Consider the following 15788-nt stretch of genomic DNA (forward strand, 5'->3'; position numbering starts at 1 on the left):
TATTCATATTGCTATGATTAATAGACACCAATGGTTCCCTGGAAGGTAGACAGTGCACATTCAAAAATCTAAAGCAATGTAATGCACTGGAGAATGAACAGCAGCATTAAGAAAATGTTATGTTGAGCTCAGCCTAATAAGCGTGTGAAATATACCATTTTATGGGAACTTAAAACCAAGTTTCTTGTTTTGACTTCCTGCTTGGATTTTTTCCCTCTCACATCTCTTCTGGTAAATTTTACATGGTCAGCAGTGCAAAGTAACTTCTTGTCCATGTACTGTAGGCTATTGAACCTGATGCATCACTTCCTGTGGAAAAATACATTTTGTCATTAAAGAACAATGTTTTTCTCTTCTACATTTTTTTAGGACAATAAAAACTCAAATAGTTCTAATGTTTACCTTTGGCATCTCTTGGGCCACATTTTCCCATGATTGTGGAGGGATGAATATTGTACAAAGCAGATTTAAACATTATGGTATCATGCAGTACCAAGCCAATAAAACATATACTAGGTGCCATGTCTCTTTAAAAGTAAAGTTTATTATACAGTTTCTTCCTGCCCAAAATCAAAAGATTACATAACTGTCATAAATTGTACATTTTAAACATCTTTATAACAGGACAACATAATGAGGTGTAACAGCCTCTAAATTATAATGGATGGCATTACAAAACAAACCAACCAGCAAATTACATTGTTAATCAAAAATATAAATACAAAAAGAAATGATGACAGAGGGTTTCAGCTCCTGCTCCATCCTGTTGACAAAAACAAATCAGAAAATAATCAATGTTAGTCCTTAATTATTAAATACAAATATCAAACAAACACCTTAATTCTATTACTGTCTATTTAACAGCTGGTCTTAAAGATTCTTGTGTCAAAATATTTGATATGATGCAATTTTAAGTTGCAAACCAAATTGGCAAACTTGAACATAAAAGTTTGTACCTGTTAATCCATACATCCATCTAAGATGGATGTAGAGGTCTTATGTAAACCTGTGAGGGAAACTTTGTGGTTGTGTGGACTTACATGGAAAATTAGGGATTAGAATCCCCAATTCTGGCTTCGATCCCTGCCTCCTCTCCCTCCACCATCTCTTCTCCCCCATCCACCTCCACCACCACCTCCACCTCCACCCCTCCCCTGTCCTCCCCTTGGATTGCACATCTCCTTCTCCCTCTTGTGCTTCTCATATCTTTCTGCCATAAGCACCAGCTCTTCAGGGACCTCCTGCAACAGTGTTCACAAAGGTTACTATGCTTTGTATTACATTATTTTAAAGATCAATTTAAAAAATAACAATAAAAAAATCAATAAATTCAAACAACATAAGGCAGATACATAATGTGATTATTTTCACTATCAATTAATCTGATAATTATTTTCTTAATTAAGCGATTAACCATTTTGTCAGTGCCAGAAAATGGTGAAAAATGTTCCTCGTAATTTCAGTTGTTGTGAATGCGTGAAGTTGATATTCAAATTGTTACTTTTGTGCGATCAACAGTCAAAAAGCCAAAAACATTCACCACACTTTCAACAACCAGTGAATTCTTTGCTTTTTTTTGCATAAAAAAACTTAAAACAATTAATTATCAAAATAGTTGCAGATTTATGTTTTGTCTATCAATTAAGAAGTTAACTAATCATTACATCTCTTTATGTGAATACCTGATATTTCTAGAACTCTGATAGAATTAAAAATCTGGTAGAAAAACAATATCATCATAAAATGATGCATCACACTGATGCATCATAAATGTTCTAACTTGTCCTGCTCGCTCCAGGATGGGAATCAGCTCAGGGGCCATCCTCCAGTTTTCTCTCGTAACCAGGGTAACAGCAGCACCTGAACGTCTGGATCATAGATGCATCGACATAAAAAATGTTTTAAAAACCCAAGAGAATGCAGAATACTGTCCTTTTACTGACAAATAGATTTATTTACACACACACACACACACACCCTTACCCTGCTCTGCCAGTGCGGCCCACACGATGAACATACTCCTCTATGTTTCGTGGGAAGTCAAAGTTGAAGACGTGTGTAATGTCATGGACATCCAACCCTCGAGATGCCAAGTCTGTAGCGACCAGAATACGAACTCGACCTGAAAAAAAAAAAAAAAAATACAGTTATTCTCAATTTGATCCTTCAGCCTTTGTGGTAGCTCCTAGGATTGAAGGTAAGAGCACCAGTTCAAAACCAAAATTTCATCCTCTGATAGGCACGGAGAGAGAATATTTATCTTTTAAACCATATTTCCTTTCCTGCTACTTACTGTCTTTAAAATCCTTGAGAGCTTCTTCACGGTCACACTGCTCACGGTCTCCATGGAGACTCTGTACAGCCAGACCCTGCAGACACATGTCACTGGACAGGTCATCAGCCCTGAGATTGCATGCAAATCCAGACACAAACATACACAAAGGGAATTAGTAGAGGTGGTTGGCACTGCGAAAGTCAAAATAACTTGGTATTTACCAGCAACTGTGGGTTGTAGATAAAACAATTTTTTTTAAAAACCCCACGATTTTCTCCCCTGCCTACAAGCAATATTTTAGTGACTGACTCCACGCTCACATGAGCTTCTTGCCAACAAAGATGAGGACTTTATCCTGGGGGTGCATGTTTCTGATGAAGTCAAACACGTAGGACTTTTTTTCCTCTTCATGTACGATCAACACTGTCTGCTGCACCGTGTTAACTGCCTGAGACCCAGAGAAACACAGAAAGTGTTATAAGTATTCAAGAGTACACAGCATCTGAAATTCACCTTTTAGGAAACATTAAAACTAAAAAAAGACTCTCTGAATGTTACCAACCAGTGTATTAAATGTTCATTTATTCAAAGACAGAATCCAAAACATTTACTGTGTTTGAAAACGATGCCTCAGACTTTGCGTTTCCAGTCACCATACCAAGTAAGAGATTAACACTGTTCAGTTTCACTTACTGCCAAGTCCAGGGTGCCCACGTAAACCATCATGGGATTCTTTAGGTAAGATTTGGCTAATCGTCTCACACCAGTGGGCCAGGTGGCACTGAAACAGCCAACAGGTAGGCAGGAGAGAGTTTAGAAAGGAAATTAGTTCTATACTGTACATTCAACATCTCAAAGACTATCTCCACAGCATTTCTCTGAGAACAGTGTAACAAAGTCAATGAACGCAGGATTTCATTTGCTTTAAATGTTTAATGATTTCTTCTGAGTTTCATTTCCTTCACTACTTTTCTTTGTGAAGTGTGCATCAATTATACGCAGCTGTGGTACAGAATATATGACTTTTCTATTTAGACAGTTACATTTTGTGAAACACAGCGTGTATGATGTATCCATTTCATGAGAAAATTAACATCCTGTCCAAGCATGCGATGACAAACCTGGTCATGACAGTCTGTCGGTCTGGGCGGATGTCCAGGAGAATCTTCGTTATCTGGGGTTCAAAGCCCATATCTAGCATTCGGTCTGCCTCATCCAACACCTTTTCCCAATGATCACAGCACATATTAAAGTCTGGACTTTCACTCATAACATTTATGGAGAAAACAGACAAACACAAACTTTTGGTCAGTTGGTTCTCACCAACATCAGCAGAACTGAGCAAACAGAATGAGCCACTGAGAGTGCTTTTGCTAGAGGTGTCATTTACTGGCATAAACAGTGCCATAAATGTATGTGCCAATAGTGTAGGGCAAAAAGAGCAGAAGAATTATGACCAAAAAAAAATGGCATAAAAAATCCAGGTCCAGGCACTCAAGGTAGATTTGAAAAATAAAAAGGCCTTTATTTCAGTGGGCTGAGTCACTAAAAAACACACCAACGCGTGTTGGCTTGCACCTTCTTCAGGGTGTGGGTTCCCGGGGTTTCAACACCAAAAGCACACTAATACGTGTCGGAAACCCACACCCTAAAGAAGGCGCAAGCCGACACGCGTTGGTGTGTATTTTAATGACTCTAGCCCACTGACAGAAAAGGCCTTTAAGGCACACTGATGCAATTAATTGATGCACACTTTACAAAGAAAAGTAGTGAGGAAAATGAAACTCTGAAGAAATCATTACCTTTAAGGTAGGCCTTCAAACCTACCTTGAGTGCCTGGGCCTGGATTTTTTATGCCTTTTTTTTTTGGTCATAATTCTTCCGCCCTTTTTGAATATTATTCCCTTCCATGAGCACCAGTGGTTTGAGGGACACCAGCAGCGCTCCTGTTACTTCTCTCTTTTACATAATAGTGTAAGGCACTTTGAATAGGTTAGTCTATAAAATTAAAATGGTTATATTATGGACAGTGAGCCTAACTCAGCCTTCCAAAAAAAAAATCACATGCTTTTACCGCTAAAAATCAACATGCATGGACATGGACACACACAGCTGACCAAGTAAGTGATGGAGTGAAGATTGATTAGCTCATTCATCTGTAGATCATTTAGTCGGCCTGGCGTGGCGATCACTATGTCCACCCCGCCCTTCACCAGATTGATCTGGCTTCTTCTATCCCCTCCACCATAGATACAGATACTGAGAGAAGGGACAGAGTGAACAGTCATGCTCATGTTGCCTCTACATCACAGTTAATTATTGATTTTAAGCTCATATTTAATGACTTATCATATTATCAGACTACTGAACCTTTTGTATCCCTTATAGCGGTACTTGTTGCACTCAGTTTCAATTTGCAGGGCCAGCTCTCTGGTGGGAGTCAGCACCAACATGCCTGGGCCACCCCGCTCAGCTCTAGGTCTATGAAAGAAGGAAGGACAAAAAGAGAGTTTGACAGAAAAACACGCTCATTTATCAAAGTTTCAAACTGTTTAGAGAAATTAAAGAGTACTTAGGACTATTCCAGAAAAAGACATTAAGGCACACTATGCATCACAATGAGAAGTAGTAAAAAGTCATTCTGGCTAAGAGCACTGGCGAAATGCCAAAATAGCAAAATAAAAATATAACAAACAGGTCTTGTACTCACACAGGCTGTCCATCCATGTGGATGAACCCGGGCAGGAGGTAGGCCAGAGTTTTTCCTGTTCCTGTTTGAGCGATGGCTATCAGGTCCTCCCCGCTCAGCAGCACAGGCCATGCCTGAGACTGGTGAAGAAGCAAACAAAACCATCATACTTTATACAAACAAAAAACAATTAAAAACAACATACATACACAAAACCACTACAGCTATGAGACAGACTAACCAAGTAACAACTCAGCAAATACACTGTATGAAAGTTATTCTGTGATACGAAATTAAATGAAAAAACAAATATGAAATTATCAACAAAATACACAGCTAGTATAAAAAAATGGCAACACCAATTTCTGTAGGTGACAAGACCGCCCCAAATATGAGTTTTGGAGACCACGTGTGAGAACATACAAAACGTTTTTTAAAACCACCAGATGTTTAAACTTAGAATCCAAAATATAAGTTTAAGTCTAGCTAGTAGGGGCAGTCGATTCATAAATCAATTTACAACAACAACAACATTATTACTCAGTAGTTTTACTGAAAAAGGCAGAACTCAACTGCAAAGGCAGTGCTGCACTCAAGACGCTAGTAATCGTGTAGTTCATGTTGCTTTTTAAGACATTTAATGCAAAATGTCTAAAAACATGTTTTCACTTTGTTATTATGGGTTATTGAATGTAGATTGATAGACAAAAATGGAAATTCTATCCATTTAAAATTTAATCTACAACACAAGTATGCAAAAAGCAAAGGGTTCTCAATACATTCTGTATCCATTGTACATATTTTTAAGAAATTGTCTAACTTTCAAGCCCACATACTTGTTGTTGTTAAGGAATATCTCAACATTTTTGGAAGTATACTTTCAATCTTTTTTTGGGACTGATATGAGGAGATCAATACCAATCTCATGTCTGTGCATTAAGCACAGAGCTGTAGTAAATACATATTTAGGCTAGGGCCATATTCAGACCAAATCAGGCGGTGCGGCGAAAATGCCAGTTCTCCCATTCATTTGAATGGGGGTAGTGCGTTTCAGCTGCGGGCCTTCTGGCCACTGCGTCGCCGCACCGGACTGCGGCTGGAAAGTTGAGCCAGAGTCAGCTTTTGGAGAAACACAACCTGACATCACTGCAGCTGAAGGCTGCGGTGGCCAATCACAACCGGAGATCAGACTGATCAGAGCTGTAAACTCTGCCATGAGGGAGTAAAAAGATGTTACTAGGAGGACGTTACGAGGAGGGGAGGACAGTTCACTTCGTTTGGTGACATTTAAAGTGAAGTTAGACTTTGCCGTCAGCTTCCGGACTCATTTTAAAAAAGATGAGAGCACGAGAGAGAGAACAGCTGTGGTCGAGCGAGCTGGAGAGTGAATGAAGAGAGGGAGCGCTGGTAGCGAGCAAGCCGGTTAATCAGATCACATGAGATCATCATTTAAAACGTTATTTCCTGATTGTTTCACAGCTGTTACATTCTAGAGCACAAATAAACACGCCCACACCTCCGCTCAACCCTGCGGCAGTGGGCCGCATCACCTGATTGGGTCTGAATACGGCCTAGCTCAGAGCAAAAAAAGTTTCCTGTAAGAATAAGACATGAATACCTTTAACCGCAGCTTTGTAATAGTAGAGTTCTAAGTAATATATATGTAAGGTAGCTATGTCTTACAATGACAGCACTGGTTAGCACAGATACCAGTCTATTACTGCGAGCAGTTATTACTAGACATGCCGGTTATGGTGCAACAAAATAGAGGGTGGGGCAGTACACAAACTTCACTTAATATCTACCACATGATTACAGCTAAAACAAAATATACTGATCGTCAGTTATTCGCAAAAAGATTAAAGATCTACTGAATAAATCTAACAACATCCACATATTTCCAGTTAATACTGATGATTGTTTCAAACTACAGCAGGTTAAATTTAAATGATTTTGATTTCTGCATCTTCCTTCCATTGTAGTTAGAGATGGCACACAGAAAACATTTTTTTGAAGTCCAGGAAGATGTTCTTTGTCTTTTTTTTCTGTCCAAGTTTGTGAAAATGACATTACATAATACAGGACTGGTTGTGCAACTATTTGAGGGCACAGACCAGTGATATTAGATTTCATCTGACAAAGCCTCTTACTGTGAAATGAAAATGAAAGCAGAGAGAGGACTGCAGTTTCATTTCCCCATACTCGCACCACACTCCTTGTATGAATTATGCACTGACTCACGCCCCCGGAAAACTAAAGCAACAGGCCTGAAAACTGGCTCGGTCACTGTCACTCACTGGAATTACACATGATTGGTTCTCATGGATGTAGATTGAGTGATTGAGTAATTAAACTGTGTAATTAAAATGGATAAAATGTGACTGAAAAATATGACTTTTTCTGCTTCAAGTTTAAAGAGAAAAAGACATTCTGTATCACACTTGTTGAAAAAAATCTGTGTGTAGCATCTGTACATCTGTGTGCCCAAACAGCAATTTTCAACTTCAGCAAGTTAATAATCATTTTTATTGTGCAACACACTAATGGAAAAAAATAAATTACACATTCTATTGAACTACTTTGGCAGTAGTGATTCTCTGGGGACTTTCCATCACTCTGTGAATGCAGCAGGAACATTAAACAATTATTCTAAGTAAAGGTTAGGTTCAAGTACAAAAAATATGAATGAAATTAGCTTTTCACTCAGTTTTTAGCATGTGGTGTCATCTAACATGGGGTTTCATAGGATTACCTGCAAATAGAACAAATCTTTTCATTTCTGCTTTTTGGGGAGATTACAACCATAGATTAATAAAAATAAAAAAGGCTCAATATTTCCCGTAAGGTAGCCGTTAATGTGGGTATTTCCGAATATTGACCTTTGTAAACCCTGGGGATTACCCATGGCAACCGACAGAATGAACAGAATAGGTCAGTACAGGTGCATTTGAATTTGCGCCATCTAATCAGACACAGTATACATACAGGGAGATTTCTGTTCTAACACAAAGTTCCCAGGTTTCAAAACAATAATTAAAACAACTCAATGAGCTTTATAGGACAGAACGCGATGTGATTCACTGGCTGACAAGTTCATACCTTACACAGTTATTGACCAATATATTACAGATAGTAATAGAGGTAGGATGAACTAATTTGTTTTTTCTCATGAGTTTTGGCACTCATTCTTAACTCTTAATCTTTGCACTATAATCTTACCATTTTCTTATGGCACAGCCTATTTACAAAGTGTATTGCACCTTTCATTAAGATGTTCTGACAGATCAGGTATAGTAATAATCTTATGCCTCAGGGTGAAAAAGTTACCTATTATGGCTTCAGAAAATAGTACACACACACCCCCATCAATTATTTGACAGCAGCTGCATTTGATTTGATCCAGATTAGTCACATGAAACTTGCTGTTTATGTGCCTTGGTACACTTCATTTGAGAACCAACCTTCGTAACTCAATGTCAAGCCATGATAAACATCAGCCACAGCTGAGCAAATTCTAGCACATCATTAGTCCATCGTTGGATAAAAAATGCATTCTTATTTTTCTGAGCGAATGTGGGTTCTTTTGTTTCTAATATATTTACCTGTCATACGTCAAAGTATGATTAGACAGATAAATAATGGAATAAAATCACCCAGGTGCCAGGCTCATACCTGGATGGGAGTTGGCTTGACAAAGCCAACCCGGTCAATATTCTCCATGATCTCTGGATAAAGCTCAAAGGCCTCCAAAAAGGTGCGGCAGGGATTGGGAATGGTCCGCTTCTCCCCTTCCTCCTTTAGGTCGTCCACAAAGATATTGTTATTCTCCTTTCTGCACAAAAGTAAAACATAAACAAGCACATGGTGGAACTGGTTGAAGGGGGGGGTGGGTTTTCTGTCAAACCACACTGCTGTGCTAGACAAAGCCACAGGGCAATATTAAATTTTAGTGCATATTTCAGAGACCACATTTGGTCCAAACTATTCTGTATTCCAAACACCACATGAGAATCAACTGTAATGTGTGGTGTTTGTTTTTACTGTTTACATGTCAAACAAAGAATATTTTTCTCCAAAAAGTATTCACTCCAAACCATTTTAAATGCAAAAAACATTGTCCAAGGTGACATTGAGTCAAAGACAGACAGCCAACAGATTTTATTATTTGGGTCCTGAGAACAGTTACTATCAAGCCTTGCTTGATAGCAACTGTCACCGTTTTGTTCAGCACAATCAGATAGATTTGGACCACTGTCAACCCTTTGTGGTGACTACTTATCCTGTATTACCTAACAACACCGACTCCCTCAACATTACGGTGAAGCTCTGAGAACTGACAACCACTGAGCCATTCCGAGAAAAGTGAGTTTGTGGGATAAACATTACAGCCCGACCAGCTCAGATGACACATGAAGAAGTGGATCAATGCTGCCACCTATTTGTGTGAGTGTGTAACAGAAATCAATGCCTACAACAAACTATTCAGGGAAAAGCTAAGAAAATCCCTCAGCAAAAATTAGAAGTTTAAAGTTTTACGAACCTGTCAATAAAACTCATACAGTCATAGTTTGACTTTGCCTACTCATTAAAATGTCAAAAGTATCTCTGAAATACTTTGGAATGCTGGTCTCTGGTATTGTATAATACCATGTGGACACTTATGGAACAAGATGATGTGACAGATTTACCTCCATTCACTGACTTCTTCTGCTGTGAGCTGGGATACACTCTCTGCCTCAGTGTAGAATTTCTTCTTCATGGGTGGGAGGTCTGAAGGAGTATTACAGAAAATGCTGAAAGCCACAGATGAGTTTTGTTTTTGCAAATAAAACTGTGGGGTCTTGCCACAAGGATAAACTAATCAACATAAGCCTGTAACAAAAAAAAGAAAAGGGCAAACTCATTTCGGAATTTAAAGTACAGGTCAGTATAGGACAGTTGGCTTTGTACTCTGGCACACCAAATTTAAAATGAAACAATGATTATAAAATATAAGCGCTGACTTTCTGCCTTACTTTGAAGGCATTTACAGTAGAATCCAATGAATTGTGTGAAATTGGCACCATTTATATACATACTCCTCAAGTGCAAAAGGGACTATGATTCCCATGCCGTTAAATCAATCTTGATGTGAACACCCACAAAACATCATTAAGAGTGAAGGTCAACGTTTCAACTAGTCAGTGTTTCATTTCAAATCCAATCTTCTACGGTTGGGCCAAATCAGTGAAAACCATATCACTGTCCAAATACTTGTGGACTGCCCTGTGTGTACGATAGTGACAATATGAGCCCTCACCCTTCCACTTGAGCTCTTCATACTTTTCCCTGTTCTCCCGGATGGTGTTCCAATCTATGGATACACGGGCCGGGGCAGCATCTGCAGCCTGTAATTCTGCAGCAGACCAGACAGAGCCACCCCTTACTCCTCCATCACCTCCCCCTCCATAGTCTCCTCCCCTACCAGGACCTGGGAAATGGATCAGTATGCGGCAGGAGATTCATTTTCATTTATAAACTGCAGCACAGTAGTGTAACCAAGTATAGGCGAATACTAGGTGTGAACATAAATAAGGCCACAGTCTAGATATTGTACAAATCATAATTTACTCCAGAGCTCCAACAATTAGTCGATTAATCCATCGACAGAAAATTAATCGCCAACAATTTTCTTGATCAATGAATGGTTTTGAGTCATTTTTCTTTAAAGAAAACTGTCCACATTTTCTGATCCCAGTTCCTCAAATGTGAATATTTTCTGGTTTCTTTAGTCTTCTATGATAGTGAACTGAATATCTTTGGGTTGTGGACTGTTGTTCAGGACAAAAGAAAACATTTGAGTACGTTACCTTGGGCACTGGAAACATTTTCACCATTTTCTGATGCATTATAGACCAAACGACCAACCAATTAATCGAGAAAATAATTGACAGATTAATCAATAATGAAAATTGTAAGTTGCAGCTCTAATTTATTCACTACAGGCACCACCTCATTGGTGTGCAAATAGAGTACACAGTGACACACTGACAATGTCAAGCAATTCTCATACTTTCTTGACACAAATTGAACTGAACTTGCACTCCTCTGCCCACAGAGTTGTAAGACACTGTAGAAAAAACACTAGAAAATAGTTTTCATTCTTAAATGAATGCCAAAAGCAACATAAAGTTCCAGTCTGTGTGCCACTGTTACTTATATTATTCACAAGGGCCCTTGCTAAAAACAAAAACAATCAAAAATTCTCTCTCACATACGGCATAATTCATTTACATTATTATTTATAACATTAACTGGGAAAGTTAGATTAAACACATCAATGCAGTGAAACTTGTATTAAATCTGACACATCCAATCACACAAGTGTGACCCTTACCTAAAGACCCCCAACTGCCAGGAACCCATTTGGATCAGCTTATCTTTTACAAAAATGACTTCATACCATTGCGGAATCGAGAGTTGCCATCTGCCACCAGGTCTTCAATCATCTCCTTGGCCTTCTGCTGGGCAACAGGGGACCCAAAGATGACCACCTCACCTTCATAGCCCCCCTTGTTTATCTTTAAAAAAAATTTTTTAAAAATGGTGGGACTTATGTTTAATCTTGTCAGGATAGGTTTCAGCTCTGACTTAGAGCTGCAACAATTAGTCAATTACTCGATTAGTCCATCAACAGAAAATGAATCACCAACTATTTTGATAATTGATTAGTTGTTTTGCTAACATATTATAATTTCAGCTTCTTATATGTCAATATTTTCTGGTTTCTTTAGTCCTCTATGACTGTATACTGAATATCTTTGGGTTGTGGACTGTTAGGTTGTTTAGGTTGCATTTTGGGCTTTGGGTAACAATAATCTGAAATTTTATGGCCCAAACGAGGAATCGATTAAATGAAAAAATAGACACAGAGCACATGGAGAGAGTGGTCAGCAAAAAGATTTTTGTCATGACAAGTGAATTCATCATGTTACTAAAGTTATCAGTCTTGTATCTTAATTAAAAAAAAAAGTTTTGGACATTATTACATGTTAATTTAAGTCAGTGTAAGCTGCAAAACAAGGTCATAAACTTAGCATAACTGTGGATCTGAGCCACTGTGTGAAAGAGTTTTGTCAAAATGGAGATAGTGGGGTAAAACGTGCCAGTGACATTGGGGCAAGTTGAGTCAATGGCTCAATTTACCCCCAAATATTATTTTCTGATATTCTAGAGACTGGAGACCATGTTCATGTTAATATTTGATCACTGTTACAAATATTACAATGTTGATGAATAAATACCTAATTGTTGACTAAATTTAAGCCACACACAAACATGCTGTACATACAGACGGGTGACAAATTAAAGGAAAAGCCAACATAAAGTGTCTTATTAAGGTGTTGGGCCACCAGAGCAGCATCAATACACCTTGGCATTAATTCTACAAGTCTCTGAACTCTTCTAGAGAGATGAACACCATTCATCCAAAAGATATTCGCTCATTTGGTGTTTTGATGATGGTGGTGGAGAACGCTGTCTAACACATCGCTTCAAAATCTCCAATAGGTCTTCAAATAGGTTGAGATCTGGTGACTGTGAAGGCCATAGTATATGATTCACATCATTTTCATACTCATCAAACCATTCATTGACCCCTCGTGCCCTTTGAATGGCGGCATTGTCATTGAAATGGAAACATATACACTTATGTTATTGTCTTAAGACTATGTTACACTGCCTTACAGTCAAAAGCTCATTGTAAGACTTCATGATCTCTGCTTCCCGTGTGAAAATGTTCCTAACAGGTACTATCAAAGGTGAGGTGTGGGACTCAGTCACTGTAACTTTAGAGGGAATGTCCAGGGAGGAAAGGCAGATAAAGATTTGGCCTTCAACTCTTAATTCTCAGCAGAGACCAAAAGAAACTCCCTGGAGATAGTGAATTAATTAAAAGTAACTGTTAGGGTGATGAATATGGGATGATTGTGATGCATGTGGCTGTATATGCAAGTACCAACACAGAACTTCATTCAATATCTCTTCAGCTTAGCAAACTGGGAGATCTGGACTTGCAAATATGTATTCTAGATATTGCCGTAAAACTCTGAAAGACAACTTGCTCTCTGTGAATTCATCTTAAATTTCCACTACAGTCATCCTGGAAGAAACAACTCCCATCAAGGTAGAAATGTTTGATCACAGGATAAAGGTGATCACCCAGAACAACTTTGTATTGATTCACAGTGACCCTTCCCTCTAAGGGGACAAGTGAACCCAAACCATGCCAGCAAAATGCCCCCCAAAGCATAACAGAGCCACCAGATCCCCTCACTGTAGGGGTCAAGCATTCAGACCTGGACCAGTTTTTCCTTTAATTTGTCACCTGTCTGTATACACAAAAGCACATTTACACACATATTCTTCCTGTGGCTAACACACAGAGATCACAGTTTAATCTTTACTGAAAGTGTTTAAGTAGCCTAACATGTTGAACAACAGGACACAAACATATAATTTTACTGAAAAGTATGAGTTTTTACCTTTTTTAAAATTGATGGCATTAATAAAGTTCAAAATTATATCAAATTTGTTTGATTTAGTGTAGTTTTTATATCAATGTTTAATAGTAACACTATTTACCCATAGAGCGCTCAATTCACTCCATCCTCATGCTCATTTTACCCCTACCTTGGGGTACGTTGTGCCATAGGACTAACTAGTTGCAGTTTCCCTTTTTTTCATCTTCTTATTGATATTAAGTTTAACAAATCTATTGCCTGTTTTCTTTTATTTTTGTTTGTAAGCTTGCCTTGATATTTAGCCTATATCGGGCTCATCATTTATCTTAATTTTGTTGCTGTTGTTGTCTTGATTCATGCAATGTTAAACGTTTTGTCTACCTGTATATTTGTATAACTGTTCTGTTCCTCTGTTGCAATAAAATAAAAAATAAAAATAAAAAATAAATAAAAAAAACATTGGTCAACTTGCCTTGATTCTTGCACCGGTGCTCTCTTCAAGTTCACGAATTTTGGCTCCACCTCGACCTTTAACAGGATTACTACATATTTAGAGTCGATTCTTTGACCAAAATCTTTCCTCACTTCTAGTTACACAGCGGGAACACATTCAATAGTCACATAAACCTCCTTCAATTTGTAAACTAAAGGTAGTCCCCACTGAAACCATCACACAGTTTTTACAAGATAAGCTAGCTAACGTCCTCCCATTTAACTTAGCCGTTAACTAACGTTAAGCTAGTTAGCTAACGCTAGCTCACGGCAAAGTCAAGTGATATTTAACCTAGCCTTGCTAACATAGCATTTGAAACTCAAAATTCTGCTTAAGAAACCAACCTATTATCCTCCCAACCGAGCCATTTTCCACGTTGATAGTCACAGGTGGTGAGGCGTCCGACTTTTCATTGCCAAAGGTCCATCTTCCCGCGCCTCCGCGATCTGTACTCCGGGAAAACGAGCGGCCTTCACCTCCACCTCTCGAATTCTTGTACTCGGATTCCCCGGTCCTGCGATCAGCTCTCCGCTCACTTGAGGCTCCAAACCTGGTTCCATTTCTTACACCGAAAAATACACTTTCCTGTCGACGGTCGTCACATGGTAATTTCCATTCAGTCGGTGCCGAGTTAGTAATAGGCTTCTTCTGGATAGCAACACCGCCCTCATTGTACTCATCTTCCCAGTCAGACATTTTAAACTTAGCTCCCAGTTACAACCTGCTAGCAAGCTACTTCAGTAACCGCAATTAACTGTCAAGCTGTCAATCAAGAACATGCTGCCTTCACTTCCTCTTTCGAAGCTCATACTTCCGAGTTTTTTAATTTTGGATTGATTTTGACAAGATTGTGATTGGTACTGTATTCATAAATATGGAATGTTATGAATCTGATAGCATAAAAATAGCATAAAATGTGGAGACAAGTGCCAAAACCCATCATTTATTAGATACATACCATATGTCCAAATAAGCCACCACCCTAAACATATAAAATCCTCACTCCAAAAAAGGCAACATGAGCTTCATTTTTTTTTTACTTCTGATAGCTAAAAGAAAGACACACAATGAAACAAGTTAGTTAATTCGTACTTTATTAATGAATAATAAAATTATTTTTGCATTTCTCATCCAGAGAATATAATGTGCACTTTAATAAATTAATTTAAAAGAAATAATCATGTTAACATTATCAAGCTTTAAGGCCAGTTGTGTAATAAATTACTGTTCAAGCAGTAGAGAAATGGTATTATTAGCCATCAAAGCCATAAAAAAAAGTCTGTGGCTAAAGCTATGTGACTCGAGTGAACTGGATCCTCAACCCAAAATTAGCAGTTTGACTGGAACTATACAGTATGCTATAGGCTGTAGGCCCCCTTGTAGAAAAAAAAAACTTTCATATGCAAGAAAGGCACCATTAAGCAATTTACAGATTGCAAACATGAGCATGTTTTATGAGGAAAACAATCCATCCCATTCCCCAACTGGCTGAATCCATAAGCTTTCTTTGTTATACAGTATGTGTTCAATATCTTGCTCCAAAGTAACTGACAGTTTTGTTTGGCCTCTTTTCATATGTAGCAAAACTCAATCAATAACTACAACAAATCTGTTCTGACATTAAGCATTAAACTAACATGTCACATTTTCAGGCTCCTCAGACTCACCAAAAAAAAAAAAAAAAAAAAAAAAAACAACAACTGTGCTTTCTTGTTGATAATATATTGCATCATACCAGAACAACTCCTGCATGGGCCGTAGAATATTTCAAAATCAATCTACAGGTGTTATAATTGTCATTTGTTAGAAGATAATATTTGTTATATTCTA

The 15788-nt window shown here is 38.2% G+C and overlaps 1 protein-coding gene across 4 annotated transcripts; it reads right to left on the minus strand.

Moving 5' to 3' along the window:
- Positions 1-524: 524 nt before the first annotated feature.
- On the minus strand, positions 525-14722 carry ddx43 (DEAD (Asp-Glu-Ala-Asp) box polypeptide 43). Of its 4 annotated transcripts, none has more exons than XM_044373401.1 (17): positions 14303-14722; positions 13938-13993; positions 11407-11464; positions 10264-10359; positions 9653-9734; positions 8637-8796; positions 4986-5104; positions 4646-4756; positions 4393-4534; positions 3397-3497; positions 2969-3056; positions 2596-2723; positions 2294-2403; positions 1984-2122; positions 1781-1868; positions 1041-1241; positions 525-763 (listed from the first exon to the last, which is right to left on the minus strand). In XM_044373401.1, the coding sequence occupies exons 1-16, from the start codon at positions 14652-14654 to the stop codon at positions 1056-1058; spliced, it is 2016 nt and encodes a 671-aa protein (XP_044229336.1). In that variant the 5' UTR covers positions 14655-14722; the 3' UTR covers positions 525-763; positions 1041-1055. The 4 variants fall into 4 exon arrangements, with proteins under 4 accessions (XP_044229336.1, XP_044229334.1, XP_044229335.1 ...); XM_044373399.1 differs by having other exon boundaries at positions 10264-10434; XM_044373400.1 differs by having other exon boundaries at positions 11407-11524.
- Positions 14723-15788: the final 1066 nt, after the last annotated feature.

The sequence above is a fragment of the Thunnus albacares genome, chromosome 14, assembly GCF_914725855.1.
Source record: "Thunnus albacares chromosome 14, fThuAlb1.1, whole genome shotgun sequence".
NCBI lineage: Eukaryota > Metazoa > Chordata > Actinopteri > Scombriformes > Scombridae > Thunnus > Thunnus albacares.